At 32.1% G+C, this 16,470-nt stretch overlaps 1 protein-coding gene across 1 annotated transcript in view; it reads right to left on the reverse strand.

The window, feature by feature from the left end:
- LOC114329977 (transmembrane 9 superfamily member 3) overlaps positions 1-16,470 on the reverse strand; it is a 79,898-nt gene that overhangs the window by 15,159 nt on the left and 48,269 nt on the right. Inside the window, exon 6 of the mRNA XM_028279272.2 lies at positions 9,461-9,686. Within this exon, the coding sequence (XP_028135073.2) occupies positions 9,461-9,686 (226 nt within the window). The remainder of the gene's footprint in view (positions 1-9,460; positions 9,687-16,470) is intronic.

The following is a 16,470-nucleotide window of genomic DNA, read 5'->3' on the forward strand; positions in this document are numbered from 1 at the left end:
AACCTTCCATAGAGGTATAAATTAGCCAATGAACAGAAAAAATGGCTTTAAAAAGGAAGAAGTTTGAGCTAGAGTCGATGTGAAGACTGTTTAAAACTCTGTAGAGTAATCGTTTTGCTCTTCTAAGTAGGTTGTTAAATTTCAACATTTTTTTTTAAACTTGATTTTTCATGAACTACTTAGACCTTTTGGCTGATTTTAAAATGACCCCAATATGTCTCTTGGTATATGATAACACAGTTATTTATAATTGTGTTCTTAATGAATATTGAAAGTTGAATTTAACATTTTATGATTGTAATTTTTTAATGATATTCTGTATAATTTAAGTTTGACACGGATAATTGTCACCGGAATAATAGATACATAACAATGAAATATTAAATGATAACAGAATTGTTAAGAGGCAACAGTAGCGATCAACAGGTAGCAACAAACGCGGTCCAAGATTGCGGCTCTAATTTTGAATATTTTGTCGACATGTTTGGCACACATATTCGTAATATAATAAAGAATGGCGGTGCAGAGCCCAATTTGAGAAATATGTTAGTGTTAGTATGTGGAAATTACTCTATAACTAAATAAAATATTGCAAAAAGGAGCCTGTACCGCCATTAAGAAGAACAAAAAAATAAACTTTCTTCAAATAAACTTTTTTATCCCAAGCCTAGTTTTGTGTCATATTGGAGCTAGTAAAATTTTTTATCTCTAACAAGAAATCTAACATATTATAACTAAATAACTGATTAGTCAACATAGAGAAAGTGTCACTGTCATTTTGATAAGCCGTGTTGAGCTGCCCCCCCCCCCCCCCACTTGCAAAAATTAAAAAACAAATAGCCCTGATTTATGAGCTTTCATATTCTGCAAACTAAAAATTTTGAGCTCGTTCCACTGAGCAGGAATTTAATACTTTAGTGGGGGGGGGGGGGGGCTGAGTTAAAAATAGGAATATTGAATCGGTTTTTGCGGCAGAATTACGAGAGCTCTTGAAATTATATAGTTTCGATTTTTGACCTCATCCCCTTCACCCCCAAACAACCCTTTAATTGATTTAACTTAAGAGAAAAATGCTGAGAAAACTTAAAATATATCGTATTGCGGATATAATTCCTATAGCTTATATACTCTAAGAATAAACTATTAAATCACGTGCATTTCGATTATTGAGCTACAACCCCTTCGCAAGAAAACCACCCTATGTTCCCGGCTCAGAGAAAGTTGTACTTAAAATGCATTAAATTAATTATTGCGACTACATATTATTTAATAATTTATAAGCTCCCAAATTACGCGCATTTAGATTAGTAAATTGCAATTTATTTTGTATAGTGCAGTCACTGAAGGTAAAAATCAACGATTACCTTCAATTTCGGTGAACCTTCATCAATTTTCACGAAAATTGGTCAGTGGTTAGAGGATACCTCAAGAAACAAAGGTGATATGGTACCACCTTTCGGCATTACCCTGAGGGTGGATACCGCCCCTTCTCGGGGCTGAAAATTATTTTATAAAAAATAACTGCACAAATCTATAAAAGAACAAATTATAAGCAAAATTTATTATATAAAGTTATTAAAATAAGTCAATACTTTTTAAGTTATTAATGATCAAAGATTTTAATTATTCGTGAAAAAAATGCATGTTTTGAAGCGGTTTTTCGTAAATCACTGAAAAACTGTAAGTTTTTACAAAAAAGTTAATGGTAGTTGAATTCGTATAGCTTATATTCTAAGAATAAACTCTTAAATCACGCGCCTTTCGATTATTGAGCTACAACCCCTTCGCAAGAAAACCATCCCATATTCCCGGCTTAAGAGAGAGTTGTACTTAAAATAATTTAAATTAATTATTTGGCGACTACATATCGTTTAATAATTTATGAGCTTGCAAAATATACTCATCTCAATTATTGAATTGCCATTTTCTTTCTATAGTGCAGTCACTGAAGGTAAAAATCAACTATGACCTTCGATTTCGGTAAATCTCCATTCATTTTCACGAAAATTGGTGAGCGGATAGAGGATACTTCAAGAAACAAAATTAACAATAACAACTTAGCCGGGGGTATATGTCACCCCTTCTTGGGGGGTGAAAATTACTTTATTAAAAATAACCCCACAAATCAAGAGAGGGACAAATTCTAAGCAAAATTTGTTATATAATGTTATTAAAATAAATCAATACTTTTTGAGTTATTAAAGATCAAATATTTTAATTTTTGTGAAAGAAAATGCATGCTTTAAAGCGATTTTTCATAAATAACTTAAAAACTGTAAGTTTTTACAAAAAAGTTTTCATCACTAAAATTGAAGCTAATAAAAAATATAATAAATTGCTGACTTGAAAAACCCTTTAATGTAAATTTAAAGTAAGTTATAGGTAATTAATTAAATGTATAGTTTTTTCTGCGACTATTCAAATCTAAGAATTCAAGCTTAAATAACGGGAAAGAGATGAATTTTATAACACTTACTAAATACCTGTCAAAGTACTTAGAAATACCTATCAAATGAGCTCCAGAAAAAGTTGATAGCATCAAAATTTATACTCCAAAAATTTTTACAAAAAATGAATGTTTTTTTGAATCACTGTTAATTTTTATATCAGGCACATCCAACTATTTGAAAGGTAATTTCAAGAACTATAAAAATGTATTACATTTAGGCCCGATACTTTATGTCTCGATTAACAGCCGGTTAGTTCACCGGGAATTAATCGTGACCTCTTTAGGGTCTCTTGCGTTGTAATAAATGCAATTATAAGTATTATTATTATTCTTATTTATAATCATAATAATACTTGTAATTGCATTTATTACAACGCAAGAGACCCTAAAGAGGTCCCGATTAAACTCCGGTTAACTAACCGGCTGTCAACCGAGACATAAAGTACCGGCTTAATCTTTCAAATACTTTATTTTTTAGGATAATAGGTTAAAGCGCTCCAGTTACATTGTTCTCGTAGTAAAATTTAAGCTTAAACGTTTCTATCTTCGTTATTTTGATTCATACATAAATCAAAAGACAAGTAAAATCTTTGCTAATAAAAAAACTCAAATTTCGTTATCTATCATTTTTTACGTCAATCGAGTATTGTTGGAATTATTATTTTAAATATGATCTAAAAAAATAAAGTATTTGAAAGATTAAATGTAATACAGTTTTATAGCTCTATACTTTATAAGTATAAATTTTGATGTTATCAACTTTTTCTGGAGCTCATTTTTGATAGGTATTTCTAAGTACTTTGACAAGTATTTAGTACCTAAGTGTTATAAAATGCATCTCTTTCCCGTCATTTAAGCTTGAATCCTTAGATTTGAACAGTCGCAGAAAAAAATATACATTTAATTACCAATAACTTACTTTAAATTAACATTAAAGGGTTTTTCAAGTAAGCAATTTATTATATTTTTTATTAGCTTTAATTTTAGTGATGAAGACTTTTATGTAAAAACTTACAGTTTTTGAGTTATTTATGAAAAATCATCTTTCACAAAAATTAAAATATTTGATCTTTAATAACTCAAAAAGTATTGATTATTTATTTTAATAACATTATATAACAAAAAATTTTGCTTAGAATTTGTCCCTCTCTCGATTTGTGGGGTTATTTTTAATAAAGTAATTTTCACCCCCGAGAAGGGGTGACATATACCCCAGGCTAAAATCGCAAGTTGTTATTGTCAATTCGTGAAAATGAATGGAGATTTACCGAAATCGAAGGTCATAGTTGATTTTTACCTTCAGTGAAGAAAATAGAAATTTCACTATAGAAAGAAAATGGCAATTCAATAATTGAGATGCGTATATTTTGCGAGCTCATAAATTATTAAACGATATGTAGTCGCCAAATAATTAATTTAAATTATTTTAAGTACAATTCTCTCTTGAGCCGGGAATATGGGATGGTTTTCTTGCGAATGGGTTGTAGCTCTATAATCGAAAGGCGCGTGATTTAAGAGTTTATTCTTAAAATATAAGCTATACGGTATGAAGGTAATCGTTGATTTTTACCTTCAGTGACTGCACTATACAAAATAAATTGCAATTTATTTTTAAGTAGTGGGGGGGGGGGCTGACTCAGCCCCCCACTACTAAGTATTAAATTCCTGCTCAATGGAACGAGCTCAAAATTTTTAGTTTGCGGAATATGAAAGCTCATAAATAGCTCATAAATCAGGGCTATTTGATTTTTAATTTTTCCAAGTGGGGGGGGGGGGGGGTCAGCTCAACACGGGTATTTTGATAAACCTGCGTCAGATTTCTGTTCTGTTATCTGCATAGGGATTATGAACACTCGATACGAATCGTATCGAGTGGAGATAACGGAACAGAAATCTGACGCAGGTTTGTCAAAATGACAGTGACACTTTTTCTATGTTGACTAATCAGTTATTTAGTTATATGTTAGATTTCTTGTTAGAGAAAAAAATTTTACTAGGTCCAATATGACACAAAATCTAGACATGGGATAAAAAAGTTTATTTTTTTGTTCATCTTAATGGCGGTACAGGCTCCTTTTTGCAATATTTTATTTAGTTATACAGTAATTTCCACATACTAACATAATTCTCAAATTGGGCTCTGTACCACCATTCTTTATTATATTACGAATATATGTGCCAAATATCACGACAAAATATTCAAAATTACAGCCGCAATCTTGGACCGCGTTTGTTGCTACCTGTTGATCGCTACTGCTGCCTCTTAACACCTTATTTATTAAATATCGCCATAAATCATGATATTTTCTGTATTCTTATTGTGACAGATTAAGATTTTTTGTACTATACAGGGTGTCCAGAAACTCTACCGACAAACGAAGACAGGAGATTTCTCAGATAATTTTAAGATATTTTAACCCAATTCACCTAGTCCGAAAATGCTTCCTAAAGGAGCTAGAGCTCTTTGAAGATGGCGCCTTGTAAGTAGTTTTTCTTAAATAACTTTAGAACGCTTCTATTGAGAAAAACGAAAATTGGTACACATATTTATCTTCCAGAGATAAATCGACTCCATGCATTGCGTATTTCTAGTACCGGTCATAGGCGTCCGTTTTGGGTAGGGCAACAATTATTTTATCGCATAACTTTTTTATCTTTAATTTTAAGCATTTTTGACTCTGGATTATTAAATTGTGAGATATTCTACAACTAAAAGGTACTCTTGTTTTAGGTCGATAGAATACACCGTTTTCTAGAAAAATCAATTTGAAATTTTTTTTTTTAATTTCCAAAAAAAAAAAAATTAAAAAAAAAAACTATTTAGAAATGTGAAAACTGGTACGTTTATTTATATTTCAGAGATGAATCGATTTCATTAAGTGCGAATTTCTAGTACGGGTCACATGCGTCCGTTTTGGTTAGGTCAACGGTTATTTTATCGCATAACATTTTTGTCTTTCATTTTTAAGCATTTTGGACTCTAGATTATTAAGTTATGAGGTATTCTAGTACTAAAAGTTACTCTTGCTTTAAGTTGATAAAATACACCGTTTTTTTGAAATTTTTGTTCAATTTTTATTCAAATTCAAAAAACGAAAAATTTTCAATTCGATTTTTCTAGAAAACCGTGTGTCCTACGGACTTAATCCAAGAGTACCTTTTAGTACTAGAATACCTCCCAATTTAATAATTCAGTGTCAAAAATGCTTAAAAGTTAAAGACAAAAAAGTTATATGATAAAATAACCGTTGTCCTACCCAAAACGGACGCCTATGATCGGTACTAGAAATTGGCAATGGATGGAATCGATTTATCTCTGAAAGATAGATATACGTACCGATTTTCGTTTTTCTAAATTGAAGCGTTCTTTAAAGATGACAAGAAGCCATCTTTAAAGAGCTCTAGTAGGAAGCATTTTCGGACTCGGCGAATTGAGCTAAATTGTCTTAAAATTATCTGAAGAATCTCCTGTCTTCGTTTGTCGGTAGAGTTTCTGGACACCCTGTATGATGCTTACTTAGTCTTATCGAATAAAAATGTCAGATAATAATAAAATTATAAAGCAACTACACTAATCACAAAACAGAAAAAAAGAATTAAAAATAATTTTTAACAGAATGTTATAATACTCGTCTATCGTCTCCTTTAGGTGCCTAAAAATCCATAACATTTCAAGTTAAAGCGTGTTTTTACCGAAAAAACAAACGGTAAACAAAACGTTGTTAAAGGAAAATATTTATTTTGGACATTTATTTGTGTTCGGGACTTTGATCTGTGCACTATGTCTGCTTGAGTTTTCAATGAGGGAGTGCTTTCTTACAAAAAAATGAGTAATATAACGTCAGAACAAGCAACCCAAATTGTAGGTTTAATTGGAGATGGACGATCGCAGCAATATCTTGCTGATGTTATGGGAATCCACCAATTCAGCGTTTCAAGAGCTTTAACCCGCGAGTAGTCGCGCCGTTAGATAGAATCTCACATTTTATCCTTTTTCGCGATAACTTAATGAAAAATTTTGCAATTTTGAAAAAACTTCGTAAGTGCCTCGAGGAAAGGTGTAGTAATGCGTAGGATTGTTTTTCTTCTTCTTTTTGTGGAATTTATGGCTTTGGGGAGAGCCAATTAGCTTTAATAATTTTTAGAAATAATATTTCTAACATAACAAGTAAATAAAAATGCTATAAAATAAAAATTTGTTGTAAATTCGTATTGTGAGATGAAATCTAAGACGCGACTGTTCACGTTACAGAAGTGAGCGCGACTACTCCCGGGTTAAGAACGTATAGAGAAAGTGGAGGATACACAAGAAAACCAGTTCCAGGACGTCCAGGTGTACGAACCCCGCTGATGAACGTTAGTTACATCTACAGACTTTGTGTACACATCATGTTACAGCTAGACAATTGCGAAATGATCTTTCCACAGCCCGTAATGTTCAAATAAGTACCAATTCGGTTAGAAACAGATTAAGGGAATTTGGAATCAGAGCCAGAATGCCTGTTATAGTGCAAACTGTCTGTCGGATCCACAAAGTGCTAATCGTAACTCGTCAATAAAAATAACATTAGCCCAGTCGTAATTATCCAAATCGACATGTTCTGGTGCAAAACTTAAATGTACTATAAGGTGTGCACTCGTTAACAGTGGAACAGTACAGGCATTCTGGCTCTGATTCCAAATTTCCTTGTGCCTGAATTGCCACTTTACGAACCGAAAATTACGGGCCACGGGCTGTGGAAAGATCATTTTGCAGTCGTCTAGCTGTAACATGTGTATGCAAAGGCTGCAGATGTAAATAACGTTCATCTTCGGGGTTCGTGCACCTGGGAAGTCCTGGAACTGGTCTTCTTGTGTATCCTCCACTTTCTATATACCTTCTTAAAGCACTTGAAACGCTGAATTGGTGGATTGCCACATCAGCAAGATATTGCTGCAATCTTCCATTTCCAATTAAAGTTACAATTTGGGCTGCTTGTTCTGACGTTATATTACTCATTTTTTGTAAGAACGCACCTCCTCATTGAAAACTCAAGCAGACATAGTGCACAGATCAAATTCTCGAACACAAATCTCCAAAATAAATATTCTCATTTAACAACGTTTTGTTTACTGTTTTTGAAGTTATATTTCTTTAGGCGCGTTGGGAGTACATTTATATGTGCGCGAATTCATCAAAAGTGTTGGTCCTGGGCGCAGCTTAAACGTTCTACGTCCTCTGATTGGGTAATTACAATGACCTGTCAACAATTGTTCAATGTGTCGGTTATTTTATTAATGCGTCAATGGTTATGGGTAAACAAATTGTGTGTATATGTATTAGTTTTTATTGTTGTGAGAACAGAGACAAAAAGCAAGTTTATAATTGTAGTCTTTTTAAATAGTTTTTAAAAGCAACAGGTACGTACCTAATTGTAAATGTTTCAGTATTGTAATAAAAAATTACATACTTATTTGGAAAATGTACCTAGCTATTAGTAGGTAATGCTTGGATTTACATAATTTAATTGCCAACAAAATTTGTACCAATAGTCATCTACTATATTGCTTTTTGAAGTTATACTTCTTTACGATCGAGGGTGAAATTTTATCACATGCCGGGCGCATGCGCACACAGACAGTATGTATTTCGTTGCTAATCTTTCAAGATGTATGTATCAGCGCTGTCAGCGCAAATAAGTCATATTATATCATATAAAAGGATATATTAGTGTTAAGTAAATGTATTATTTATTATAATTTTTGTGTCTTTGGGTTTGTTTTCCTCGGGAATAAGATTTATAATAATAGTAAGTATATTTAAAGTATTTTTGTATACTTCACTTGGTCAGTATGTATGAGAAATCTTGTAACCTGTCAAAGCAGAAGGGATATAGCTCAGTGGTAGAGCGTGTGACCGGAGATCAAGAGGTCCCGGGTTCAAATCCCGGACGATTATTTTTTTTTATATTTTTGGTATCGTTTTAATAAAATTTTTTTTAAAAGTGGTAGGTAAAGAAAGTTAGTTTAATATTTAAATAATATACAAATAACCTGTTAAGTATATTAATTTCGTTGAAATCATAATAATAGAAGTATAACTTCTTACGTGTGTACAAAGTACACACACATTCTTTTTTATTCTATATTTTGTTGTATTTTAATATTTTAATTCCACAAGAATCAAACTTATTTGATTAAACTAAGAGAATAAGCAACTGTCAAAAAAGTTTAAAAGGATTAGTTGCTATATCTTCCCACATCATTCATATGTCTCGCTAGCTAAATTCTGCGTGGGGTGAGTTCAAAATCTAACAGAACCTGATAGACGCAGGTTCAATCCCCAATGCAAATTTTTATTTTTTTATTTTGTTTTATACTTTTTATGATTTTAAGTATATTTATTTTTTTTTCAGAAAATACGTATTTAGTTAAAATTTTTGTCAACAATTATTATTGTTCAGAAACATTTCTTTGTTTCATTTTTCAATGTGTTTGCGTGTGTTTTATTCTTTATTTTTTTTTATTTTTGGTATTGTTTTAATAAAAATTTTTGGAAAGTAGTAAGTATTAAAGTTAGTTTAATATTTAAATAAAATATAAATAAACTGTTTAAAGTATATTGATTTCGTTGAAATCATATAACAGAAGTATAACTTCTTACGTGCGTACAAAGTACACACACATTCTTTTTTTTTCTGCAAAAACACGCTTCAATTTGAAATGTTATGGGTTTGTAGACACCCAAAGGAGACGATAGACGAGTATTATAAAATTCTGCTAAATATTAAAAAGCATTTTTAAACTTTTTTTTTTCAAAAATTATGTGATATTTTTTGTGATTAGTGTATAAATAAATACACGGGTTATGGGGCACGACTTAACACTTATCGGTAAAACGCGTGAAGTGATGGGCATGTTAAATATGATAACAGTCTGCAGGGGACTCTAGAACTAGGGCTGTTGTCCGCAAAAGGTGGTGCGTTATGAAGTAGTAACTCACGAATTATAAAAAAATATTCTCTTACTTACCATCGTACCAAACGGTATGGCTCTAGAAGCGTGATAATAAATGGCGATGAAGTTGATGAAGAAGGCAGTACCGCATACGAAAGCTGGTAGCATGAAAGCTGAGACGATCATTTGTCTAATCCATACTTTTCCGCCCATCCTAGCATATAGAGATCCACCAAAATATCCATTTATTGGCGATGTAACGGCATATACAAAGATCGACGTTGATAATAAAGATCCTCGCCTAAAAACCGTTATATAATTATAAGCATAAATTAATCAATCAATCAATCAATATTCTTTATTTCATCTGACTTTTACAAGTACATGAAATGCGTCAAATATAATCTATGAGTAAAAACTATAAGTATCATAAAAACAGTTAACATAAAAACATATAAAATATACACAAAAACATACAAATTGTTAAAAAGATGCCTGCAAGTATTCCTCTAACGAATAGAAAGTGTTTACCAGAAGTAAGTCCTTAACTGTTCTCTTAAATATATAAATATTTGACTCTTTAACATAATTAGGTAGGTAATTTATTATACAAACGAACGCATGTTGGATAAGGACCCTTGCCCACAACGGTCAAGTGGCGAACAGGGGTCACCAAATCATTTCTGTAACGAAAATTGTAGCCACTCATTAAGGAAACATCATTTCTGCAAATGAAATTGCCTCTATGTGACTTTACATAAACAACACAACTGAAAATATACAGCGAAATTACAGTTAAAATATTTAATTGTTTAAAAACTGGTCTACAGGAATCCAAGCGCCTTCTAAACGTCATGGTACGAATAATTTTTTTTTTTGAAGAACAAGCACCTCATTCATTCGCGAGCAATTTCCCCAACAAACTAAGCAATATTGCAAAATTGACTGTACATGAGCAAAATAGTAAAGTTTTAAGATATCTAGGGAGACAAAATATCTAAGTTGCCATATAACATAACAGTGCACAGACAATCTTCCCACTACATAATCAACGTGAGAGCTCCAAGACAAATTAGAATCCAGGTAAACACCTAACAACTTAGTGGAGTGGCTATTTACCACTGACCCATTGTCAAGTTTTACTAATGGACTCATCTGCATAGTAGAAGGTGAAAAGGTTACCATATTGGTCTTTGATCCATTTAAGATTAGGGCATTATTTTTTTTATTAATGGCTTTGACATAGCCAATTAGCCAGACTATTTGTTTTTTTTTTTGTATGGTATTACAATAACAATTTTAAGTTAATATCTAAGCCTACTTATTATCTAAATTTACAGGGTGTTATAATATATTAATGGATACATTTTTCAATTTTGTGTGATATTTTTACAATTTTTAATTTTATTATCTAAGCCTATTTAAAATTTAACTCAAATATTTTTAGGGAGGATAACTCAAATATTATTATTTGATGTATTTTCAAGCAATTTCTTCAAAAAAATTTGAGTCACCTCTCAACGTCCATCTCAAAACAGATGCGCCCTGGACTAAATACCTTCACGGAAACCAAATTGAGACTTTTCTATAATGTTGTGCTTGTTAATATACGAGAGGAGACGTGTATGAAATGCCTTCTCATATATTTTTGAAAACACAGATAAAAGTGATAGGCCTCGATAGTTATCAAATTTTGATTTGTCACCTTTTTTATGTATAGGCACAACTAAAGCAGTATTTAGAATTTGAGGAAAAATCCCTTCCTGAAATGAAAGGTTCACTAGAAATGTTAATTGTTTATATATGTTATGAGATACATGTGTTAACATAGATTAAGATAACCGCCGTATTTTAATGTTATCGATAATAATATAGCTTCTTTTCCTCTGGATAATAATTATGCTATACAATATTTCATAATAAACCATATGAAACTGAGACATGTTTGTACATTGATAATAATATATAAGAAATAAAAATTGTTTTTTGTTTCTAAACCACTTTTTTGATAATTTGGTTATTTTAAGACGAAAGTTATTTATATCATGCTTTTATAAAATGCTGACTAAGCGAAAAATTCAGAAAAAGCCAATTTCAGCCTCTTCGAGGCAATTTTTCAATAAGTGGATATCGAATTAAAAAAAAATATTAGATGGCAACTGAAGAGACTACATCAGCGCGTCATCATTATTTTTTTTTCGAACTTTCGAAACAACAGTGCGGCAACAGTGCGTCGGCAGTGCGTGACACTGTCTTCTATCAGAAATGAAGGCTCAGTATTGTGATAATAATAATTATTATACTCATAGGAGCGTTAAATGTTGCCAAATCAGTCAAGTTCGATTTTTTGTTATAAATACTCAATTTTAGTAGTTCTAATGTGACATAAAATCTAGCATGGGATAAAAAAGTTTATTTGAAGAAAGTGTATTTTTTGAAGTTATACTTCTTTAGGCACAAGGGTGAATTTTTACATTCCCTGACGCATGCGCACACCGACAGTATATTAGTCAATTATCCTTATATATGACAGTACATTTAGTCGCTCAAACGTTATACGGGATCGTATTGGGTGCTAAAATCATCTGTCAATAATTGTTGGAGATTATGGATCAACAAATGTTGTGTATATTAGTTTTTATTGTTGTGATGGCAGAGAAAAAAATCTTTATAATTGTAGAGACTTTTTAAATAGTTTTTAAAAGCGACAGGTACGTAATAATTGTAAATGTTTCAGTATCCTAATAAAAATTACATAGGTACCTACCTATTTGGAAAATTTAAAATGGACCTATCAAAATAGCATGTAATGCTTTGATTTAGATAATTTGATTACCATCAAAATTTCTGTCAATATTCACCTAATATATTGTTTTCTTACTGTATGTTTTGTTGTATTTTAATACCTATTTCAATATTCTACAAAAATCAAAATAATTTTGTTAAATTCAGAACTGTCAAAAGTTTAAACCGTTTAGTTCGTCGATCTTCCCATATGATGTAGGTGTCTCCGTGGATGGAAGAGTAAGATGAATGAATTCCAATACTAACTGCGCAAACATAAGCGGGTTCGAATCCCAATAGAAACTTTTATTTTTTTGTTTTTTTTTTTATATATTTTATGATTGTAAGTATATTTATTATATAATTTTTTTTTCAAAAATACGTATTTAGTTAAAAATTTTTCCGACAATTATTGTTCAGAAATCATTTGTGGCATTTTTCAATGTGTTTGTGTGTGTTTTATTCTTTTACTTTTTTAATTTTTGGTATTTTTTTAATAAATTTTTTTGAAAAGTATTAAAATTAGTTTAATATTTAAATAAAATATAAATAAACTGTTTAAAGTATACTAATTTCGTTGAAATCATATAATAGAAATATAACTTCTTACGTGCGTACAAAGTACACACACATTCTTTTTTTTTTGTTCTTCTTACTAGCGGTACATACTCGTTTTTGTAATAAATTATTTAATTATAAAGTAATTTCCACATACTAACATATTTATTAAAATTGGGCTTTGTACCGCCATTCTTTACGAATGTGTGTGCTAAATATCTCGACAAAATATTCAAATTACAGCTGCAATCTTGGAACGCGTTATCCGCGCGCTGATGTTGCCTCTAAGTCAAGTAGTTTCAAAATGTGCAATTCCATTTTAATGTAATATGGCATAAGTCAGTTTAAAAAATCCATAAAAAAATTTATATACCGTTGCGCTTCTAAATATTGACGAACGTCTAAACTTTAAACTTTCAAACACATTGATTATTTCCTACTATTATTTCCACAAGCTGAACCTTGTTCTAATCGAAAGAATATGATGCTACAACATTACAGTAAAAAGTTTACCACGAGACTGTGCTCACAACAATTTTTCAATAAATAACAAAGACATTTTTTATTTGAAACGAATTATTTCGTTTATAATGTTGTATTACCTACCTTAAACAAGATTATAAAAAAGAAGAAGAGTTCCTTTTGACTATTGACTTTGATAAGTTTTGAATGACGGATAAGTTTGTAACAATACATTTGTATTTTAATTAAAATAAAACTATTAAAATTAGTCTTAACTTCTATAAAGAGTTAATCCAGAGAACAAATAAAACATGGTGGCAGCTGATTTGTAAAAATACGGATGAGAAAACTCGAAAAATTTAGAGGTTGGTTAGTACAAAAATACAAAGTACGAAAACAGCACAGTTAAGCATCAATTGAAAAAAAAAGGCCTGATAACGCTCCAGTTCAAAAATTACCGTCGATAAACCTCACTTTATCACCTCCCGAATCATTTAATTTCCATCCAAGTGATTGGGCACAATGGAAAAACCGTTTTCAACGTTTTAGACGAGGGTGTGGCCTTGATAAAGCATCTGATGGAAAACAAATTGATGTGTTAATTTATAATATGGGGGTAAGAGCTGAAGAAATATTCTCATCATTTTCACCAGTTCCAACTACATATGATGAGACATTAAAACAATTTGAAGATTATTTTATACCCCGTAGAAATCTTATCTATGAAAGGGCCAAATTCCTAAATCATAAGCAAGGGAGTGATACTGCAGAGAAATTTATTACTGACTTACATAGTCTATCAAAAACATGTGATTGGGGGACTTTAAACAATGATATGGTTTTATTAGTGTTGATTATCGGAATGAGAGATACAAGCATACGTGACAAACTGCAACTTGATGCTGCACTTACTCTCGAAAAAGCTGTAACCTGTCTAAGACAACATGAAGAGCTGATCCGTCAAAAACAAAACCTAAATGAATCAAATGTTTCTGCTATAAGAGAACAATCAACTTACAAAAAAACACAGAAGCCCCAAAATTGCCAACAGTCAAGTAAAGGTGAGAAAACGAAAAAATGCCCTAGATGTGGATATGATTGGCATGATAAATTAGCAAACTGTCCTGCAAAAAATGCTAAATGTGGTACATGCAAAAAATGCTAAATGTGGTACATGCAAAAATGAAGGACACTACAGCAAGATGTGTTATAAAAATAAAAAGTCCAAAAACAAAAATGTACATGCCATTCAGCAAGATTCAGAGCCTGATAGTGACGAAAACTCTTATGTACATGAAATTAAAGCGAATGATGACAGGAATGTGTGGACACAAAAACTACAAGTAAGCTGCAAAGAGAGAATGCTTGAACCTATCACATTCAAACTGGATACTGCTGCTGATGTAACAATGGTACCTGTCCAAGTGCTGAGTAATGTAATAAATGAACTACCTCTAAATGAATCTTCGAATAAAGTATTTAGTGCAAAAAAGCAAGAAAGATTCAAAATACTAGGTACAGTAAAATTAAAACTAAAATATAAAAATAGGGAAATTACAGAAAATGTATTTATCTCTGAAGAGATTGATGTCCCATTGTTGAGTAGGAAAGCATGCCAAGGCTTATATTTAGTAAAAAGAATTTATTCTATAAGCACTGAGACAAATTGGGTCGCAGAATACTCCTCATTATTCCAAGGACTAGGCAATATGGAGGGTGAATACAAAATTGAAATAAAGGAAAATGCTGAACCATATGCTATTTCTGTACCAAGAACTGTTCCAGTTCCATTGAGAGACCAAGTAAAGGAAGCTTTGTAAGAAATGCAGAGAAATGGTGTCATTGTTCCTGTAGATCATGCGACGGAATGGTGTGCCCCAATGGTAGTAAACATAAAGAAAGGAGGAAAAGGGGACCGTATCTGTGTCGATCTGTCAAGATTAAATAAAAGTGTCAAACGTCAGTTTCACCCAATTCCCGTAGTAGAGCTACAACTTGCAGAGATTAGAGGGGCTAAATACTTTAGCAAACTTGATGCAAATCATGGATTCTGGCAACTTAATTTGGCCGAAGAATCAAGAGACTACACAACCTTTTTAACCCCATTTGGAAGATTTAAATTCCAGAAATTACCTTTCGGCATTACATCGGCACCAGAGGAATTCCAGAAAAGAATGTCACGAGTCCTTGAAGGAGCAAAAAATACTCTAGTCCATATGGATGATGTGCTGGTTTGGGGAAACACAAAAGGACCGCCTAAGAGAAGTGCTCGAGAGAATAAAAAAAGCACGTATAACCTTGAATAAGGGCAAAACTGAATTCTGTAAGCAGAAAATCGATTTCTTGGGATTTGTGTTGTCGAAGGATGGGGTAGCACCAGATCCAGGCAAGGTGAAAGCAATTGTAGACATGGAAGCACCAAAAAATGTCAAGGAAGTTCAACGCCTTATGGGTACTGTAACATTCCTAGCGAAATTTATCCCTAATAGGAGTGAGATTATGCAACCAATTATAAGTTTAGTTAGTCCAAGCAATGCATTTCTATGGGGCCCAGCACAAAAAGAGGCGTTCCAAAAAATAAAAAAATTGCTTATATCAGCACCTTGTTTAACAATGTATGATGCAAATAAACCTACAATCCAATCCAGTGACGCTTCTACCAAAGGACTGGGAGCTGTATTACTTCAAGTTGAAGGTGGTCATAAGAAACCTGTAGCATACATCTCGAGGACTTTGACTCCAGCTGAACAAAATTATGCAAACATAGAAAGAGAAGCACTAGCTCTGACCTGGGCAAGCGATCGACTAAAGAGTTTTCTGATAGGAAAACAATATACCATAGAGACCGATCACAAGCCACTTATACAAATATTTAAAACTAAGCATCTCGATGATCTGTCCCCAAGACTTCAAAGGTTTAGAATGCGCATGATGCGTTATGACTACAATATTGTATATACCCCAGGGAAAAATTTATATATTGCTGATACTTTATCTCGTAAACCCATACCTTCAGAAGATGACAAAGAATTAGAAGAAGAAATCGATGCCTTCATTCATGGAGTCACTCTTGCAGGTATTCACACATCTGACGAGAATGTAACACGAGTTGCTAACTCACAAAGCAATGATCAAACCTGTAATCAACTGAAGAACTACATAATGGGAGACTGGCCTCACAAGTCTGCATTATCAGGTGATGTTAAACCATACTACCCAGTACGTCATGAACTATCAGTTGTGGATGGTATCCTTCTTAGAGGAAACCGTATGATCATTCC

Source organism: Diabrotica virgifera, chromosome 3 (genome assembly GCF_917563875.1).
Source record: "Diabrotica virgifera virgifera chromosome 3, PGI_DIABVI_V3a".
NCBI classification, from domain to species: domain Eukaryota; kingdom Metazoa; phylum Arthropoda; class Insecta; order Coleoptera; family Chrysomelidae; genus Diabrotica; species Diabrotica virgifera.